Source organism: Monodon monoceros, unplaced genomic scaffold (genome assembly GCF_005190385.1).
Source record: "Monodon monoceros isolate NGI ecotype Baffin Bay Population unplaced genomic scaffold, NGI_Narwhal_1 Super_Scaffold_9, whole genome shotgun sequence".
NCBI lineage: Eukaryota > Metazoa > Chordata > Mammalia > Artiodactyla > Monodontidae > Monodon > Monodon monoceros.
In genome coordinates, this window is record NW_021703786.1 from 46,346,797 (window position 1) to 46,366,885 (window position 20,089).

General features: G+C 55.1%; 2 protein-coding genes across 5 annotated transcripts in view; one reads left to right on the plus strand and one right to left on the minus strand.

Moving 5' to 3' along the window:
• Positions 1-1,379: 1,379 nt before the first annotated feature.
• Positions 1,380-15,119, plus strand: ZBTB4 (zinc finger and BTB domain containing 4). The gene is given in 6 exon segments (XM_029211374.1): positions 1,380-7,894; positions 9,104-9,173; positions 9,620-10,662; positions 11,327-11,732; positions 11,734-12,756; positions 12,758-15,119. Coding segments are annotated over 4 exon segments (2,946 nt in total). The 5' UTR covers positions 1,380-7,894; positions 9,104-9,173; positions 9,620-9,628; the 3' UTR covers positions 13,241-15,119.
• Positions 15,120-15,460: 341 nt separating this feature from the next.
• CHRNB1 (cholinergic receptor nicotinic beta 1 subunit) overlaps positions 15,461-20,089 on the minus strand; it is a 48,746-nt gene continuing 44,117 nt past the window's right edge. For all 4 annotated transcript variants that reach the window (XM_029211376.1, XM_029211379.1, XM_029211377.1 and 1 more), the window contains 4 exons: positions 18,969-19,192; positions 18,294-18,475; positions 17,792-17,939; positions 15,461-17,487 (listed from right to left, as the gene is read on the minus strand). In XM_029211376.1, the coding sequence (XP_029067209.1) occupies positions 17,347-17,487; positions 17,792-17,939; positions 18,294-18,475; positions 18,969-19,192 (695 nt within the window). In that variant the 3' untranslated portion in view covers positions 15,461-17,346. The remainder of the gene's footprint in view (positions 17,488-17,791; positions 17,940-18,293; positions 18,476-18,968; positions 19,193-20,089) is intronic.

Below are 20,089 nucleotides of genomic sequence, written 5' to 3' on the forward strand. Positions count from 1 at the left end.
TCAGGAATGTGTTTCTCCTCTGTGTGCTTCCACCTGGTGGTGTTGGTGCTGTCCCAGGAGGTCCACACCAAGTCCTCTGCATTTACACAGAGTACATACATGTGGATGTTTCTGCCGGTGGGAACAAAATAGCAAGCTGCGTGTTCATCTGCGCTGGTAGCCATTTACGTGTACCTGTTCTGTAGGGCTGGGGCGTTCCCAGCTCGTGGCCTGGGGGGTCGGGGGGGTCCCTGTGCATTTCTGGAGAGGGAGTGTGTGTGTGTGTGTGTTTCTCCAGGGCTGCCCCTTTGAGTGTGCTGAGCCTGGGTCTGCGGGTCCCATTGGGCCTGATTGTGAGCCTGCCACGTTGTGTGTCTGCGGCGAGGGTGTGCGTGCTCTGGGCGGTGTGCACCACTGAGTGAAGGGCGTGCAGGGGGCGGGGGGGGGAACCCCTTCCCAGGGAGTGGGTGGTCGTGCGGCCCCGCGCCGCTGCTGCTGCAGCCAGGCCCGCGCCTAGCTCGGTGCCCACCCGTCCGGCCGCCCTGCGTGGCGCCGTTCCCTTCCCGGGATCGGTCCGGGCGCAGGCCGTCGGGCGCGCTCGCCCCGAGCCCGAGCCCGGAGCCTGGTGTCTGTGCCTGCCGCGCTGCGCCAGCCTCCTCTCGGCGGCGGCGGCGGCGGCGGCGGCGCTGGGGGGGTACTGTTTCCGGGGGTGGGGGTGGGGGTAGGACCGGGGCGGGGGGAGCCGATGATGTCAGCAGCGGCGGCGGCGGCGGCGGCGGCGGCGGCGGGGCCGGGCCGGGGCCGGGCGCTGGGGGGGCCGGGGCCGGAGCCGGAGCCGGAGCCGGAGCTGGAGGCGGGCGAAACCGGAGCGGCCGGTGGCGGCCACGGTGATGAGTCGGGCCTGGCGGACGCGGCGCCATCGCAGTCAGGTGGGCCCCGGGGCGAACCGGGCAGGGCCAGGGCGGACCGGAGCCAACAGCCGGGCCCCCTCCCCGCTGCCCGGTGCCGCGGGGGCCCGGGCCGCGTCCCGGGCCGCGACCGCTCCCCTTTGGGGTTGACCTGGGGGCTCAGGGGTCGGGGGCTGAATCTGGCCCCGCCTCCAGGCGCGCACGGCGCTGGGGGGGGGCGACTAAGGGGGCCCGGGTACGGCGTCCGACCCAGCGGCGGCCGGGGGGCGCGATCGCCTGGGGTCGTGGAAAGGGCCGCGCTCATTCCCCGCTTGAAGGGTTAATTCTGCAGCCCAGTGTCCCCCTCCTCCTGTGGGGCACGTTGGGGTGGGGCGGGGCGGGTGTGAGCCCGGGCCGGCGCTGCAAGCCGCTGGGAGGGCGATGGCGTAGGAGCCAGGCAGGGGGGTGGGGGGAGGGGTGGGCCGCCGAGTGCCCTAGAGTTGGGGTGTGCGGGGTGCGCAGGGCGAGCAGGCGACCCGGAGCCGCCGCGCCGTCGGGGCAGGGTTGTGGCTGTGAGTCCTGGAGCTTGTGTGTCTCCTCCTGTGTTGTGGGGCAAGGTAAACCTCTCCTGGTCACCACTGTTGGCTGGTGCGGCAGCCAGGGGTCCTGCAGGGCTCTCCCGGGCTATGGGGACAGAAAGCCAGACGGAGAGAGTCCAGTGTTGTGGGGCAGAATTACAAGATGTGGCCCTGTGGCTTTGGGTGACAGGTCCGCATTTGAAGCCGGGCACAGTACCGGCGGAGTTTGTTAGGTGTGGGGTTTTTATGTTTTACACCGGCGTGTGTTTTCTTGCACATATGTGTCTGGCGCTGCACATATGAACTATTTGGGAACTGTTGTTTTCTGCGTAGCTGGTGAGGGGTAAGTGCTGTGGAGGGCGCCGGAGTGCAGGGTGTTGTGTGCCCAGCTGGAGGGGGCAGTTGTGTACCCTTGAGTCTGAGTGGGAAGGTGTCAGGTCCGGTCCCGTTCATGCGGCCCTGCTGAGGTGTGGTCCAGTCTCGGAGACGATGGCCCGCTGGATGGGTTCTTGGGTCCATGTGATGATCAGGTGGCACGGGGGAGGGAGGGCGCGGGGGGTGCATGTCTAGAACTCAGGTCCCGCGGGTCCTGCAGGAAGTGAGAAGCCCCAGGGTGTGTCTCAGGTACCCATAGGGTGGCTGGCACCAGTGTGAGGTGCCCTAGGTGGAACATGCAGGTTGTGTTTATGGGATCGAGGGGCAGCCGAGCGAGGGGAAGGTTGTGTGTTTGCGACATTCCCTACGGGATTCTTTTGTGACGTCGTTTGTGGGAGCCCATCTGTGCTGTTGGGCTGGGAAGCAAGCTGGTCAGAAAACACTTGTGGGGAGGGCGATGGCGTGACAAGGGCCGTGTGGGCCTCGGACTCCGGAGATCAGCTGCGAGCTGTGTGTGCGTGCCTGCCTCTGCGTGTTGGAGTGGCCGTGTGGGGCTGCTGTGGGGATATGTTAGAAGAAGGAGGGGAGATAAATATGGGGCAGAGCAAGGGCAGCAGGCAGGAGGCCTGGGTGTTGTCGGGCAGCCCAGCTAGTCTGTGCAGGGTCTGTGTGCTAGCCCCTCGCCGGCCCGCCCAGCGCGTCAGGGTCACCGGGTGGAGAGGCCTGGCGGCTGCGAGGAAACTCAACTTGGACAGAGCAGCTCCTTGGCCATGTTTATGTAAAGGCCGGGTGTGACTCTTGTCACTGAAATGGAAAAAAGAAACATGAAGTTTTCAGTCTCCTCCTGCTTCAACCCTCTCTCTGCCCCCTTGCAGGGATCTCTGCTATTCTGTCTCTTCTGTGATGCACACTGGGCCCCTTCTGCGACCGTGGAAGGGTCTGGGAATGGAATTTGCTCACTAGGCAGATTCCTCAGAACAGGTTTTCCTCACCTTTGGGGCCCAGGCCCTTCTGTAGATGTGTGTGTGTGTGTGTATGTGTGTGTGTGTGTGTGTGTGTGTTCCAAGTGTACATATCGCTGTGGTCTGCCCCTGGCCTGGCGGGGAGGGTGCATATGCACGGGGGCAGGGAGGACACTACGGCCAGGCCCCCCCCCACTGCGTGGGGGCGTGCTGGCTATGTCAGGCCTACACAACAGGTGCACCACGGCCTGGTGGAGGGCAAGGAGGCCTAGACTAGAACTGAGGAGTTCGGGCCCTACCCCTTCCTCGCTGGCACCTTCCCTAAGTGAGCCTCAGTTCCTCATCTTTAAAATGGGGCTAATCACCTGCCCTGTCCGTCTTCCAACAGGGCTGTAGGTAGGTAGCACATGGAAAACATACCTGGAAAGTAGCTACAGTCTGGGGACTATGCCTGTGCCAGTCACTGTCAGCCCTCTGCCAGCACTGAGCCCCTTCCTGGGGCTTGGTTAATAACAACAGTAAACACTTATTTAACACTGTGCACCAGGCACTGTCCTCAGTGCTTTTACGTATGGTCACTCATTTAGTCCTCCCAGCGCCGCGTGGAAGTAGGAGTTCTAAGTACCTCCCTTTTTCAAATGAGCCAGCCAAGGCCCAGAGAAGTAATTTGCCCAAAGCCACTTAGCTAGTAAGAAGTAAAGCTGGATTTGAACCCAGCCAGTCTGATTCCAGATCGTGTGCTCTTTATATGTGTCCTCTAGTGCCCTTTTGAAGCTTTCTGTGGGCCTCTCTGTGCACCACCCCCGCCAAACACACACGCACTTCTACCCAATTTCTGCAGAACTTAACACCTGCACCAGTCCATTTCAGAAGACTGGTGTGTTTAAACAGTGACTTAGGGAGTCTCAGCCTGGGAGGGAGAACCTAGCATCCACTACTGGATACTGGCCACAGGAGCCCAAAATGTTGATGAAGCAGGCAAAGGAGAGATTGTTCTTGTCCTGAGGGTCAGGGAGGGCCAAGAGGGAGATGGCATTTGAGGTAGATCTTAACATTTTGGAGGGATTTGGGGAAGAGGCTGGGGGCAAGGTTGTATTTCTAGCAGGAGAACCAGCATGGACGAGGGCATGGAGGTGTGGGACTGCTGAGGATGGAGAGCACCGCGTGTGCTTAAGGGGAGACTCACGCAACGCAAGAATAGAGAGGAAGATGGGAATTAGACACGAATGCTCGGCTGAGGAATTTGAGCTTTATTCTGGAGTGGAGGCCCGAGAAGGTTTCTGAGCCCAGGAGTGATGCCACCTGAGCTGCTTCGGGGCCGTTGATCCTCAGTGAGAGGAAGGCTGGATGGTGGAAGCTAAGACCAGAAGCAGGGGAATAGCTGGGAGGCCATGGCCTTGGACCATGAGTGTTAACAAGGTCCTGAGCTAGTTTGGGGGCCAGAGACAGGTTAGAGGGAAGGTTTCCAGAGCCATTCCCAAGCTGGGCCGCAGGGAATTCCCTGGCAGTCTAGTGGTTAGGACTCCACACTCTCACTGCTGAGGGCCCAGGTTCGATCCCTGGTCAGGAAACTAAAATCCCCTAAGCCGCACAGCATGGCCAAAAAAGAAAACAAAAAACAAAAAAAACTGGGTTGCATATTTGACCAGACTCAGTGGCTGCTGGATGTGGAGAGTGAGGGAAAGGGTGGAGTCAGATATGACACAGTTACCATTTAGCACGTGAGACCTCGCGTGGTGATTTCGGTAGCCCGCTGGCCCCGGCGGTGTGGCAGAGGGAAGGACCCTGCATCTGGGTTCACACAGGCCTGGATTTGAATTCTGACTCTGCTGCTCACGAGCTGTGTGACCTTGAGCAAGGTAAATCCCTCTGTGAGCTTCAGTTTCCTCATCTGTAAAATTGGGATAATATAAATGCCAACTTTGGGTGGCTGAGGAAACCAATAAATGAGGCAACGCATGTAAAGCCCTGGAGGTAAATCAGGCAAAGCGTGAGCACCCTGGAAGTGGTCAAGTTACGCTCGCCACCCCCAGCTCCTGGCCAAGTCAGTCCAGGACTGAGGATGGCGTTCTTCCTGAAAGTGGACACACTCCAGGACGACTCTAAGAAAGCAGGTTCATTCATTTACCCAAAATGTTTTTGATCTCCCACTATGTATCAGGCACTGTTCTAAGCACTGGAGGTAGCAGTGAACAAAGCAGACAAAAATCTCTCCCTCCCCTGGAGCTTGCAGTCTAGCGATGAATGAACAGTATGTCTTACTAAATGCCAAGGAGGAAAATAAAGTAGGGGAGAGGGATAGGGAGTTTGGGGAGGTACGGGGCGGCCAGGGAGGGCCTTGGGGGAAGGTGACTTTTGAGTCAAGGCTTAAAGGAGGCGGGGCAGCAAGGCATGAGGCTACCTGAGGAAAGAACATTCCAGGCAGAGGGAACAGCAAGAGGTGGGGTGTATCTGGTGGCAGTCCTCAGATCCGCACCTCAGTCACACCTCTAAGATCACACAGCCAGTTAAGAGTAGAGAAATGGTAAAAACAAACTAAAAACCACAGAGCCATCAAACCTACCCTGAAGCCTGATTTCTGCCCCTTTTTCTTCACCACTTCCCCCCACCATTTTCCGGGACTGAGTTCCAAGATGATAATTAGAGCTAGCACTTCCTGAGCATTTGCTGCATGGCAGGCGCTCTTCTACGTACTGCCAGTCATCAGCTCCTTTATTCTTTACAACCCTATGTAGTGGGCGCTTCTCATTATCCCCACCTCATTGACAAGGAAACTGACATACAGAGAGGTTAAGTAACTTGCCCAGGGTCCCATAACTAGTGTCTTCTCCACCTCCCATAAACCCTTGCAGGGCAGTGGCCTCTGGTGGGGCAGTTGAACTCAGGAGAGCAGGGTCCAAACCCAGCTTGGTTAGCAGTGAGACCAGAGGCAAATCACCCCGTCACTACATTCTCTCTACCTGCAAGTGAGGTGTCTAGAGTATTTAAAGCCTCAGTTTCCTCATCTGTAAAATGGGTTTGACACTAGCCCCTGCCTCACTGTGGTCCTTTTGAGTGTTGAGATAATGCAGATAAAATGCTTAGCACTGGGTTTGGCACATAATATTTTTCTCATCAATGTTAGCTCCAAGTACCATGATGATGATGGTCCTAGATGATCTCCAAGGGCCAGGCCAGCCTTGGACCTCTATGGTTCTAAAAATCCTTGATAGGCCTTGTCCAAATATCTTGGCAGTCAGCACACAGCCACGCCTCAGTAGGCACCAAGCCCATATGGCTGTGCAGGTGGGCAGGCCTGGCCAAGGGGGTGAGTGGGGGCCAGAATCAAGCTTTGCTGTGCGTGGCCTTTTCCTCTATTTTTTTCCCCTTCCTCTAATTTTCACAAAGATCCTAGATGGGCTGGTGGCGGCCCTAGCGGGTGCTGTTCAAAGAAAAACATAACTGTTTTCCTGTACACTCAACTCATGACACTTCTGACACGAAATGTGTGGGTCTTTCTCCCGATACTGACCAGTTCTCTGACACTAGCTGGGTGTCCTACAATTCAGTTCAATTCCGATACTGTCTGCCTGGAGATAGCATCAGATCCCAGAGGTTAAGGGCTCATTCCCACAAGACTGCCCCCACTTCAGATACCAGTTTGCAAGCCCAGACCTCCTGTAGTTTTTTTTGTTTTAAAGCTTTTAGTTTTATTTTATTTTATTTTATTTTTTGGCCGTGCCGCGCGGCCTGTGGGATCTTAGTTCCCCGACCAGGGATTGAACCCGTGACCCCTGCAGTGGCAGCACAGAGTCCTAACCACTGGACCGCCAGGGAAGTCCCCAGACCTCCTGTACTTCTGACTGACCATCAAGACATCGGGCTTTCTCATGACCCCGTCCTCAGACTTGATAATTTGCTAGGATGGCTTATAGAACTGAGGGAAATACTTACATTTATTGGTTTATTATATAACAAAGGATATGATAATAGCCAAATGAAGAGGTACGGAGGGCGAGGTCTGGAAGGGTCCGAGTACAGGAACTTCTGTCTTCACAAAGTTGGGGTGCACTACCCTCTCGCCATGGGGATGTGTTTAGCAACCAGAAGCTCTCTGAACCCCATAGTTCAGGGACTTTTATGGAGGCCTCATCACATAGGCATGATCGATTATTACCTGAGTCTCCAGGCCCTCTTCTCTCCCCAGAGGCAGTGGTGGACTGGGGCTGAAAGTTCCAAACTTCTAATCATGGCTCTGTCTTTCTGGTGACCAGCCAGCATCCGGGATCCCACCAAGAGTTGCCTCATTAGAACAAGAGACTCTCCTATCACCCAGGAAATTCCAAGGAGTTTAGGAGCTTAATGTCAAGAACTGGGCTCAAAGACCAAATGTTAGAATAAGATTCTCCTAGCACCCCTGTTACTTGGGAAATTACAAGAGTTTTAGGAGCTCTGTGTCAGCAATGGAGACAAAGACCAAATATATTACAGTTGACCCTCGAACAGTGTGCAGGTTAGGGGCGCAGACCGTCCACGCAGTGGAAAATCCAAGTATAGCCTTACAATCGGGCCTCCGTATCCAAGGTTCCGCATCCTCGGATTCAACCAACCTCGCATCGTGTAGTGCTGTCATATTTACCATTGAAAAAAATCCACGTGTAAGTGGACCTGTGCAGTTCAAACCTATGTTGTTCAAGGGTCAACTTTATTTCTTGTTATGTCACAGTATCACAGCTGTAAACATGTCCTTCATCCTGATGTGATATAATCAAGAACGCAGGCTTTTGAGCCAAACTTCCTGGGATCAGATCCCAGCCCTGCTACTAACTGGTCATATATCCTTGGGCAGCTACCTAGCATCTCCGAGCCTCAGCCTGTCACTTTAAAGTCAAGAAGCTAACTGCTACCTTTTAGGGTAGTGATGAGGAACAAATGAGGCAATGCAAGTAAAAGCATCAACTCTTGGGGGTCGCTGTTGGCTGGTGGCTGTCACAGAAGGGAGTGGGAGGCCTTGCTCTCTTTCCCCATTTTACAAACAGAACTGAACACCAGACCGCGAACGGGGCCCCTTCCCCTGGATTCCTGACCCACCTGCAATCCAGCAACTCAACTGATGGAGAGGCATTTGACCTAGGTGTGTGCCTGGCAGTCGGGGCTGTTAGAACTTTTGGATATCACCCCTGTTTACCACCCTCCTCGTCCTCCAGGAGAGGGCTCAGAGCAGTCTTTCGGGAACATGAAATGGGCTGTGGAGGGAAGACATCTTAGCCCAGATAGTATGAGTAATAAATGGGAAGAGAGCGTTTTCTGGGGGGTGGGAATTGTATGAGGAACTCCTGACGCAGGACACCTTGGAGGTCATGTCTGACCCAGGGCGTGCGCAAGGGGAGGGCTCCCAGGCTTCATGGAGGGTTCATGAGAGGGGCTGAGAGCTCTGCTCTCAGGTCAAGAGTCCTGGGTCTGTGAACAGGCCCCACCTGTTATGACCAGCTCTGTGTGTCTTTGGCTAAGTTACTTTATGGCTCTGGAATTGAGATCTTCAACTGAAAAATTAGCCCCCAAAGCCGAGGCTGTGAGGTGCTTTCTGGGCAGTGACCACCACAGCTCACATTTGGGCTGCCTGCTATTCCTTTTGGATGAGCCTCCCAGCAAGAGTGAGATAGGGGTTGCATTCCCCACCCTCCCCTTTTTAAGCCAAAGTCCTAAAGCCATCAGCTGTCAGAATAAGGAGTGGGACCCAAGCTTCCTCACTTCCGGTCTGGTGGCCTTTTAGTGCCCTTCAGAGATTGGAGCAAGCTGGCACGTGTGCAAGAGTTCGTGGTCTTCAGTGGTCACCTGGCACCTAGGCCAGAAACCCCCTCTAAGATTTGATGTCAAGAGGTCCTCTCCTAATTTGAATATCTAGCAGCTTGGTCCAATGAAAAAGCTCAAACAAATCTATCTTGATATGTAAATGAGACTATTATAGTGAAAGACAACATGCAAATCTTTGATTTCCTTTGAGCCCCGAAGGTTGGGCCAAAGGGACTTGAGAGTGATCCAGCAGGCTTCCCTGGACCTACGGGATTGAACTATGCTCCTGGATTGTTTTGAGGCAAATTGGGAATATGCAAATTATCTTGTTTCTGTACTTCTGGGGGCCAGCAGCACAAGACTTTGCAATAATTTGTGTGAACTCCTAGGTCCAACTGGAGGCAGCTCAGCAAATAACCTGTCAGGCTCCCAGGAGGGTCAGGGTCTGCAGAGCAGCCTGGGCCTCGTTGGCCCTGCACACTGCACCACCCCCCACCTCCTGGGTCCCCTCCCGTCCGGTTCCCTTATTGAGGTTTCTGTTTCCCCACAGAGGGAAGAGGCCCGGCAGAAGGGACTCGCTGAGCCACCCCCGCTCTGCTCCATGTTGGCTGTGCTCTCAGGTGAGGTGGTGCGAGAGGTCTGCCCCGCGGGAGGCTGGGCCTGAGGCAGCAGGCCAGCAGAGCAGCCGTGTTGTCCAGGCCGGGGAGTCCTGAGAAATGGTCAGCAGAGGCTGTGGGGCCTCCCTCCCCCTCCTAGTGGGAGAGAGGTGTCCATTGCTTACCTCGCTAGTCTGTGGCTTGGAAGTCTTGACCCCTGACCTTCATCAAGACCTGAGGTATTCCTGGCCTCTACCAGCCCCCGATGTTTGACACACGGGCGTTGGATGCTGGCCGGACGTGGGGTGGCTAAGGTTAACCCCTCACTTCCGTGACCAGAAGTCAGTCAGCCTTCCACCCGTCTCTGGCCAACAGCCCCCAACCCCCCCCCAGCTCCCCTCTGATTTTAGAGGCCCCCGCCCTCTGCCCAGCCTCTGAGATCCTCCCCTGGCCTCTTCTCCTCCGTCTAGGCTGGCGCCATGCCCCCCCCAGCAGAGGTGACAGACCCGTCCCATGCCCCCGCCGTCCTGCGCCAGCTCAATGAGCAGCGGCTCCGTGGCCTCTTCTGTGACGTCACCCTCATAGCCGGAGACACCAAGTTCCCTGCTCACCGCAGCGTCCTGGCTGCTTCTAGTCCCTTCTTCAGAGAGGCCCTGCTCGCTTCAGCCCCACTGCCCCTCCCACCAATTACTGGGGGCTCTGCCCCCAACCCTGCCTCCACCACAGCTTCTTCCTCCTCCTCCTCCTCCTCCTCTCCCCCTCCACCCTCACCTCCCGCTTCATCCCCACCCCGGGTCCTGGAGCTGCCAGGGGTCCCAGCAGCTGCCTTCTCTGATGTCCTCAATTTCATCTACAGTGCCCGGCTGGCACTACCTGGTGGTGGAGGGGACGGGGCAGCCGTGGCAGAGATCGGCGCTCTGGGGCGGCGTCTGGGCATCTCCCGCCTGCAGGGCCTGGGGGAGGGAGGTGATGCCTGGGCACCTCCTGCCCCAGCCCCCATGGCCACCTCGCAGCCTGAAGAAGACAACTTCGGGCCTGGGCCTAGGCCAGCTGGGGAGTGGGAGGGTGACAGGGCTGAGGCCCAGGCCCCTGACTCACAGCCTCCCCTGCCCCGGCGGCCCCTCCCTTGCCCCCGATGTGGGAAAAGCTTCATCCATCCCAAGCGGCTGCAGACCCATGAGGCACAGTGTCGTAGGGGGGCCAGCACTCGGGGGTCTGCAGGGCTGGGAGCCGGGGGCTCTGGCCCCAGTGGCCCTTCAGGAGTGGACGCCTCAGCCCTGCCCCCACCAGTGGGCTTCCGAGGTGGTCCCGAGCACGTGGTGAAGGTGGTGGGCGGCCACGTGCTGTACGTGTGCGCGGCCTGTGAGCGTTCCTACGTGACCCTGTCCAGCCTGAAGCGGCACAGCAATGTACACTCGTGGCGGAGGAAGTACCCCTGCCGCTACTGTGAGAAGGTGTTCGCCCTGGCTGAGTACCGTACCAAGCACGAGGTGTGGCACACCGGGGAACGCAGGTGAGTGGCCTGCACGGCCGGGGATGGTGGGGGGAGGGGTCACATGGGACCTTGTCCACTCAGGGATCACAGGGACAAGGGAGAGAATGGGCAGAGCATGGGGCCTAGAAACTCATCCTGAGACGCCTGCTCACCCACTAGCCCCTGCTCACCTGCTTTCCATCACTCACCCTTCTGCCTCCCTTCAGCCCCGTTTCCTTCCACTGATGTTTATTAGCACCTCCAGGTGTCATGTCCTGGCTTGGTGATGTGGAAGAGACCGAGGAAGAGAAAGTTGCTTCATGGGACAGGACTAGGGAGCTCAGGCATGTCCAGCAACAGCTGTAATGCACCCCTGTTCATAAGACATTTCCCCCTTCTGTCATGTGAGCTTCAGAAGAAGGCTTTGGGAGGTAGGCAAGGTGTGTGATTATTCCCAGTTCACAGACGGAACAGCTGAGGCCTGGCATCTCACAGCCAGTGGGGGGGCACTGTACTGGGACTGGTGTCCTTTCTGAGGCTGGCAGGGTGAGACAAGCAGCCTTTAAGGAGGGTGAGCAAATGGCTGGGGCAGTCCAAGGTCTGAGTGGAGGCAGGAGAGGACGTGGGAAGCTGAGGCCGTAGCTTCACGGCCCCTGACTCAACTGGCTCTGGCCCTGCCCTGTTCCATGCCGTCCTGGCCCAGGTACCAGTGCATCTTCTGCTGGGAGACCTTTGTCACCTACTATAACCTGAAGACCCACCAGCGAGCCTTCCATGGCATTAGCCCGGGCCTCCTAGCCAGTGAGAAGACGCCCAATGGAGGCTATAAGCCCAAGCTCAATACCCTCAAGCTGTACCGCCTGCTCCCCATGCGGGCGGCCAAGCGGCCCTACAAGACCTACAGCCAGGGAGCCCCCGAGGCCCCCCTTTCTCCGAGCCTCAACACTCCGGCCCCTGCGGCAATGCCGGCCAGCCCACCACCCGGACCCCCACCTGCCCCAGAGCCTGGCCCCCCACCGTCTGTCATCACTTTTGCCCACCCAGCTCCCTCTGTCATTGTACATGGGGGTAGCACCAGTGGTGGAGCAGGGAGTGGGCCGGCCAGCGCAGGGGGGGGCCCAAGCAGCCTCAGTCATCACTTACACTGCTCCGCCACGGCCCCCCAAAAAACGTGAGTACCCACCTCCTCCCCCTGTGCCTGCAGCTGCCCCAGCCAGCCCAGCCCCAGCCGGCAGCCCAGCCACAGCCACGGAGGAGGCCAAGGGCCGGAACCCACGGGCCACAAGGACTCTGACCTACACGGCCAAGCCAGCTGGTGGGCTTGGCGGGGGCGGGGGTCCCTCTCAGCTGCAGGCTCCACCTCCACTGTGTCAGATCACTGTACGAATTGGTGAGGAGGCTATTGTCAAGCGCCGCATCTCAGAAACTGACCTGCGTCCTGGGGAGCTGAGCGGAGAGGAGATGGAGGAGAGCGAGGAGGAGGATGAAGAGGAGGACGAGGAGGAGGACGAGGAGGATGAGGAGGACGAGGAGGAGTCGAAGGCTGGCGGGGAGGACCAGCTCTGGAGGCCCTACTACTCGTACAAGCCCAAGCGCAAGGCTGGAGCCGCAGGCCCGGGCAGCAGCGGGGGCGGCGGGATGCCCAGAGGCCGCCGGCCGCCTCGCTGGAGACAGAAGCTGGAACGGAGGAGCTGGGAGGAGACCCCGGCGGCCGAGGGCCCCGCAGGGCGTGCCCGTGGCGAGCGGAGGCACCGCTGCGGGGACTGTGCCCAGACATTTGCCACCCTGAGGAAGCTGCGCAAGCACCAGGAGGCCCACGGCGGGGGCTCCCACAACTCTCGGGCTGGACGGAAGCCTTCCACCCGCTTCGCCTGCCCTCACTGCGCCAAGGTGTGCAAGACGGCAGCCGCCCTGAGCCGCCACGGGCAGAGGCATGCTGCCGAGCGGCCCGGGGGTACCCCCACGCCTGTCATTGCCTACTCCAAGGGCTGCGTTGGCACCCGAGCTGGGGACGTCAAGGAGGAGGCTCCCCAAGAGATGCAAGTCTCCTCATCCAGCGGGGAGGCGGGTGGCGGGAGCGCTGCTGCTGAGGAAGCTTCCAAAACCGCCTCACTGCAGGACCCTGTCATCTCAGGGGGGGGAGGAGCCCTCAGTGGTGGCAGGAGGGGGTACCTATGCATACCCACCTGTGCAGGAATTTCCACTGGCTCTGATCGGGAGCGGCCGGGAATCTGGCAGTGGCAGGGGAAAAGCTGGGAGTGAGGGGCCAGTGGGAGCTGGGCGGGGGGACCGGATGGAGGGGATGGGGGCTGCCAAAGTCACCTTCTACCCTGAGCCCTACCCACTCGTCTATGGGCCCCAGCTTCTTGCCGCCTACCCTTACAACTTCAGCAACTTGGCCGCTCTCCCAGTTGCTCTTAACATGGTCCTACCTGATGAGAAGGGTGGGGGGGCCCTCCCCTTCCTACCAGGGGTCTTTGGCTACGCAGTCAACCCTCAAGCAGCACCCCCTACCCCCCCAACTCCACCGCCCCCAACTCTCCCTCCACCAGTCCCCCCTAAGGGAGAAGGGGAAAGGGCAGGGGTTGAAAGAACCCAGAAGGGAGATGTGGGGTGAGCTCTGGGCCCAGATCCCCCCTTTCACCAGATGCCACCCTCCCTGAACCCCTGCCACTACCAGCTCCCTGGCCTCCCTGCCCCTTGGGAGCCCCTCCACACTCTTGTGCAGGGACTTGGGGGCCTCTGGAGCTCAGGGGTCAGGCTGCTTTGTGTGAGATTGTAGTTTTCCCACCACCTGGGAAGGGATCTTTGGTGGTTCCCCTCTCAGTTCTCCTCCAGGGAATGGCCTCCGTGAGGGGCAGGGCCAGCTCCCATCCCTTCTCCAGCCCTTGGGGCAACTGAGCAATATACTTAAATGAATCTCTACTCATAGCCCCCACCAGCTCTGAATGTCTAACCCGCCCCCCTGATTCGTAAACCTAGGGGGAAACCATCTCTCTCACCTAATGTTCCCCCCTCGTTCTGAAGCTTTCTCTAAGCCCTTGCCCAGATGCTTCCCAGCACATTCCATCCTTTGTGGCCCAGGGCCTGGACCAGACCATTGTGATACCTGACACTTACTCACCTGGGAGTGTGGCTTTGGAGTCCATTCTTCCCGACGGTGGGTTTCTGTGCCCATTTCCTTCACATTAAGATGCCATCCCTTCCTTGGCTTCCATGCCTTTGGATCTTCCATATTCCTCCTTATACTCCTAGACTCTGGAGATGGCCTCTCCCATCCAGGTCAAGGAGGTGCTGGGGGGAGGGCTACCTATCTGTTCCATGGCTGAGTACTTTCCCAGCCCAGGGCAGCACCAATCTCAGCCCTACTTTGACCCTCAAATCTAGTGAGCCCCAGACTCTTCCAAGGCAAAAGAAGTAGGTAGATTGCACCTCTTCCTGCCTCTACATATGGCCTCTTCTGGGCTAAACCAGATTTGGGGGCCAGGAGGGAGGAGCTCTATATGGGATGGGGAAGGGAATCTACTTTCTCCCTGTTTTTTTCCCCGATGGTTTCTCCCAGACTAGACCAAATAGCCAGAAAAATGGATGGGGGTTGGATGGGTGGGTAAGCCCAAGATTTGCACATGACCTCCCATCCTTACCTTAACCCCCTTTTTCCCCCAGTATCACTTCCCTCACCAATCACTCCAGATGGTTTTTGGTGAACCATCCTACTCCCTTGGTGGGCTTTGGGGTATCCCCACCAACTTTCCCTGCAAAATAGCACCTTACACCCCATCTTTGACTCAGTTCCCCACACCCAAAGATCCCAGCCTAGGGATGGGGTACAGGGACCTTATAAGTCCCTAATCCCTAATTTGCACTAGTTAACCCTGGTCAGGGGTCCCTATGTTTCCTTCCAGTGGGGGAGTTGAAGAAATGTTTGCTCCTAATTCTCTTTGATAACTGGGCCTCCCCACTCTGTGATTGGATGAACATTTTCCATCCACCCACCTCCCCCCCCAGAAAAAAAAAACCAACAGCTCACGAGGGGAGAGCCAGTTTGGGGGAGCAAATTTGAAAAATGGGAATTAGAGGAGTGCAGTTTAAAAAGGGGAAAAGTTGTCATCCAAATGGCAGCCTTTTTCTCAGCTACTGTTTTTTGGGGCCAAGATGGCTGCCCTCTCAACTGATGCTGAAAGGGCAAGATCATGGCTTTTGGAGGGAGGGGGTTTGGGGGGAGGGACAGGATCAACCTCCTGCCTCTTCTCACCCTCCCAGCATACGGAAAGGGGAGGTTTTCGACAGGCTCCCTGAATGTTAACCACGGAGGAGTGTCGCTCCTTCACTCCTCCTCTGTCTCTTTGCACTTTTCTTGGTCTTGGCCACAGTCCGAGTGAAGAGTTTCCTACTGAATGTACCATACCGAGTTCCAATTTTTAAGGGGGAGAAAAGTTTAAAACGGGGAAAAATGCAAAAAAAAAAAAAAAAATCACAAAAAAAATTCCCACAAATCTTGTTTCTGGCACTTTAGAAAAACTGCGAAAAGAAGTACATAATAAAGAATACATATATATCTACACACAAATTATATATATAAAATATATATATATATATATATATATATATATATATATATATATATATACACAGCGGAACCACAAGAGAGACTGAGGAAGGCCTTGGAGGCAGGGGGCAGATGCGATAACAGTCCCCCTATATCCTTAACCTGCACTCCTTTGAGGCAAAAAGGCACAGAGATGGAAGGGGTTGAGGATGGACCAGGGAATTTGAATTTCAGAACAGGTCAAAATTCTAAAACCATGGACATTTTGGGAGAACTGAGACTGTAGACATTTATTTTTTTGAAAATATGATTTAGGAAAATAGTTTCCAGAATTTGGTGGTTCTGGGCAACAAAGGAGATTGTGGCGAAATGGCGATTAAAATACATGTATCTGAGTTGGGGAACTTGAATATTGTGAATTTCACATGTTGGAAATTTGGGATTTTGCAATTTTGTCTTTTGAAAATTATTAAGTCTTGTCAGTTTGTGCCCTCTTTCCCCATGTTCCCTGGGCAGAAGGGTGACGGTGGAGTGGGAAGGCCACTGGTTCTGTGCCACAGCACGCAAGATTTAGAATTCTACAGACTCTAGCTCTATACGTAGTGAGGACCCAGATTTAGAGAAACTGACCAATATTTATCTCCGCATTTGTGTGTGTGTCCAACTCTCTAGGCCAATAAACCAACAAGACAAACGAACTGTGCTCCGCAGTGGGATGCCAGGTGCAATTATTGGCGTGGCTGGTGGGTCTGGCTGGACAGGGACATGCTAACCTTGTCCCACAGGGATCCCTACAAGTTGTAGCCCTAGTCTCCCTCTTAGGACAACAACTTCCAGCAATTAAGTAGGTGTGAGAGCCTGTTGACCCTAGGTACTTCACTGTAATTGCTGCAGCCACTAGGCTAAAGCTGACTTTGCTCTGACCTCCAGGCAGAAACATTAACGCAGTCCAGTTCGCAGAGCCTGCTGGGCACAAGATCTTCATCTCCCAGATGAAGCCCTTTCTCCAAACTGAAAGGAAACAGGCACAAAATGTGTGATGGCCATAAGAGACACCAACACCCTTTCTTGTTCCACTCCTGGCCTCCCACGGGCTTCAACTCCCTGTCCCTCCTCCCCTCCCCTGTATTTTGTCTAGTGTTATGCAGGCATGGGCAAGTAAAATGAGTGGTTAGGTGGGTGGGGCCTTGGAGGAATTCTGATACAAATACCTTGACCAGAGTGGGCAGCCACTAATCAGCTCTAGCAGGTTGCTGCCAACAGGGGAATCAGACCTGGTGCTACTGTAGTTCTTAAAAAGTTTCAAGAGAAGCCAGAAATCCAAATTTCTCTGTGAAATATCCACATTTTAAAAGTAGCAAACCAATTCAAATTTTAAATTCTGCTGGCCAACAACATGGGCCAAACAAAACACACCAGTTTGTAACCTCTGATGTATACTGTATAATGCTTTTGTTCTCATCTTCTCATATGATCCTCAGACTAGGGAGCAGATATTATTATTAGCTTCATTTTACAGATGGGGAAACTGAGGCACAGGGCAGTTTAGTAGCTTGTCCAAAGTTTGAGCACCAAAGCTGGAACTTGAGGTTTTTACAGTGTGCTTTTTTTATCCTCATTACAAATGCATCCTTTTAGAAATAACCTTTTTTTTATCCTAAAGATAATACATATTACAAAATACAATAAACTACAGAAAGATAAAAACAAAGAAAAAACGACCACTAGTCCCAACATGCAAACATAAACACTATTACTTAGTGTACTTCCTTACAGAAAAAAAATTTCCCTATTCATTCAACCAGAGGTACCGGCTGTTTAGGTTAGGATCTGTGCTAGGTGCTGGGGATATTACAGTGAACAGACATAGTTCCTGCCCTCAGAAGGCTTACAATCTAGTTCTTGTTCTTTGTTCCATTCATTGCCAACCTAGATGTGAATATCCAATGGAGCTTCTTCAAGAAGCCAAAGAGTAAATAAGCGGATAGTGCATTTCAGGTGGGCCCAAGGCCCCCATCTGCCCAGTCCCCCTTGGGCTTCCTCCCTAGAAACGAAATGATGAGAGGATTGGACTCCTAGTGAAGGAGTTAAGATGCAGAAAGGGATAGGACTTGAGAGTCCTACCAAACTCTCAATTCAACTGGCCGAGAACCTCGGTCTCGGCCCTCTCGTCCTCAAGGAAAGGGGTCGGGAGGGGGCAAGTGGTACGTGGCGTCCAGAAAGATGACGAGGGTCCCGACGCTCGTGAAGACGATGAAAGTCCACAGGAAGAGGCGGTCCACCACCATGGCCACAAACTGCCAGTCCTCCTTCAGCTGGGGGTAGGAAGAGGAAACTGTTCCTGAGCTCCAGACCCCCAGGGAAGGCGGCCCCAAGGCCCTGTACCGCACCCAGGTACTCCTACCACGGCTTTGAGACAAGGGCGGGTCCGCAGAATAGCAGAGAGCGAAACTGCTGGCGACGGAGGTGAGTAAAGAACAAGTCGGAAACCAGGGGGCGGGACCAAGTGAGGCAAACTTCCAATCAGAAATAAAATCGAGTGCTGGGGGCGGAGCCTAAGTTTGCGGGTGGAGCCAAGGCCACCCAGGCCTTGCCTAGGCCCACCCTCTTTGGACTCACCGCGTCGTGGTCCTCCTGTTCCTGCAGCTGTTGAGCGATGTAGCTGATTGAGGAAACGACCTCCCGTAGCTCGGGAGGCAGGCCCACAGCCCGGTTTGGACCATCGGTAAACCGCCGCAGGTCCGGGGCAGACAGTTCAGGCTGGAACCTGGAAGAGGCGAGTCTGTCTGGCTACGACCGGGGCGCAAAGACGGCCTGCGCGGGTGCTCTAGGCCCCGCCCCAACTCCCTCCTCCAACGCCCATCCAGGTTTCAAAACGTAAGAGAGCACTTCAGGTTCTCTCCGACAGCGGCGACCTCTCTAGCCTTCCGCAATTCCTCCTATTCCCTTACGCTTTAGTTCCCACCTCCCCGCAAAGTGGGCAACAGAAGGGATACTACAAGTCCCATGATGCTCAACCACGACATCCTCCGGGAGCTTAGGACGCCTGCCTCCGCACAGTCTCCTGGGAAGTGTAGTTCTCCCTCTCCCTTCTACGTGGGCGATGGGGAGTAGATACTACCTGTTGGGTTTGGGGAAGAGAAAATCATTTGGTGGCTTGCGGATGAAATATTCATCTGTTCCCCGACCCCAGCCACTTCCTGGAGAATCCCTGAGAGGTATAGGAGGTGGCTCCGGTATCTGGTCTCTCTCAGGTTTGGGTCTCTTCAGACCCAGATACGGAGGGAGTTTGTGGATAAAGATCTGCAGAGTAGAAGAAGAGGCGTATTGGAGGGGGCTCTTATGCTCTCAGACCAGAAGGGAAGCCGCCAACCACCCCCACGGCACGTGCCCATTCCTGCGCATGCGTGCATGCGTCCCACAGATGAAATGCAACTACACAGCCCAAGAGTTCTTAAGTGGGTTAGGAGGCATCCTGACTGGAAAGAAAAGTTCTGAGGGCTTCCACCCTGATAGTACCTAACCCTAAGAATGCTTCCTTGGGACCCACGATGGGCAGTATTGATGAAGAGAGTCTGGGATCTACGCAATGTTAATGATGGGAGGATAAAATTAATTGGGCAACATTTCAACACCCAAAGACCTTGGCACTTTGACACTCTACCAGGAGTTGTAGTTCTCCCTCAGGTCTGTGAAAGGGAAGGTTGAAGTTGGTGGGAGGGAGGAGCGATACCTGGACAAAAAGCCAAATACTAGGATTGAGAGTTAACACAGGTTGGAGAGGAGATCTTCTTACCTGACGGACCCAAAGGGGCATTTGGTGGGTGTGGGGTGAGCGATGGTGCAGGTTGAGGACTACGACGCTAAGGATGACTGAGAAGGTGACGAGGACCATGGTAAACATGAGGTATTTGATAATGATGGGGACAGACAGGGAGGTCTCAGGAACTTTGTCTGCCAGCAGCAGCAGGAACACAGTAAGGGTCAGCAGGGCAAAGATCGAGAGCCCCATCTTCTCTCCTTGGGGGACAGAGGGGAAGGCGGAAGGATTAGGCTTTGCCAGAAAGCAATCTCCCTGGCATAATCAGTGGCCGTGTTTCCAGCCCACTCAAGGACAGGCTTTTGGAAGGGCCAACTGCATGCAAATAACTCCTACATTTATACCTCCAACCTGGACTGATTCCCCTAAATTCCACACTTGTAACCACCTACCTACTTAACCTCTCCATTTGGGTGTCCACTAGACATCTCGAACTTAACATGTCCAAAACTTAATTCCCTCACCACCGACTCCCCACATAGTCTGCCTCAGTTCATAAATGACAACTCGACCTTTCCTGTGGTTCAGGCCAAATCCGTTTGAGTCATTCTCAGCTCTCCTCTCTCTCATCCCATATCCAATCCATACCAAACCCTATTGGCTCTATCTTCAAAATATGTCCTGAAACTGATGACTTATCACATCTACCACTACCATCCTGGTACCAGCCACCATTACCTCAGATCTGAGTTATTATAAAGACCTCCTCTTTGCTTCATCCTTTGCCCCCCTGCTGACTGTTCTCAACAGAGCAGCCGGATTGATCCCGTTAAAATGTAAATCAGATCATATCACTCCAGTGGCTTCCCATCGCCTTTAGCATAAAAGTCCTTACTGAAGTCTACAAGGCCTTCCCATTAGCTCTCTGACTGCATCACATACTGTTTTCTCTCTTGCTTACTTCATTCAGTTACGTTGGCTATTTCTTGAATATGCAAGGCACACGCCCACCTCAGAGCCTTTGCATTCACTGTTAACTCCTCCTGGTAATTTCTTCCCCCAGATATCTACCAGGGTCATTCTCTCACTTCCTTCAAGTCTTTGTTCAAATATTGATCAAACATTCCCTTTTTAGTGAGGCATTCACTGACCATCCT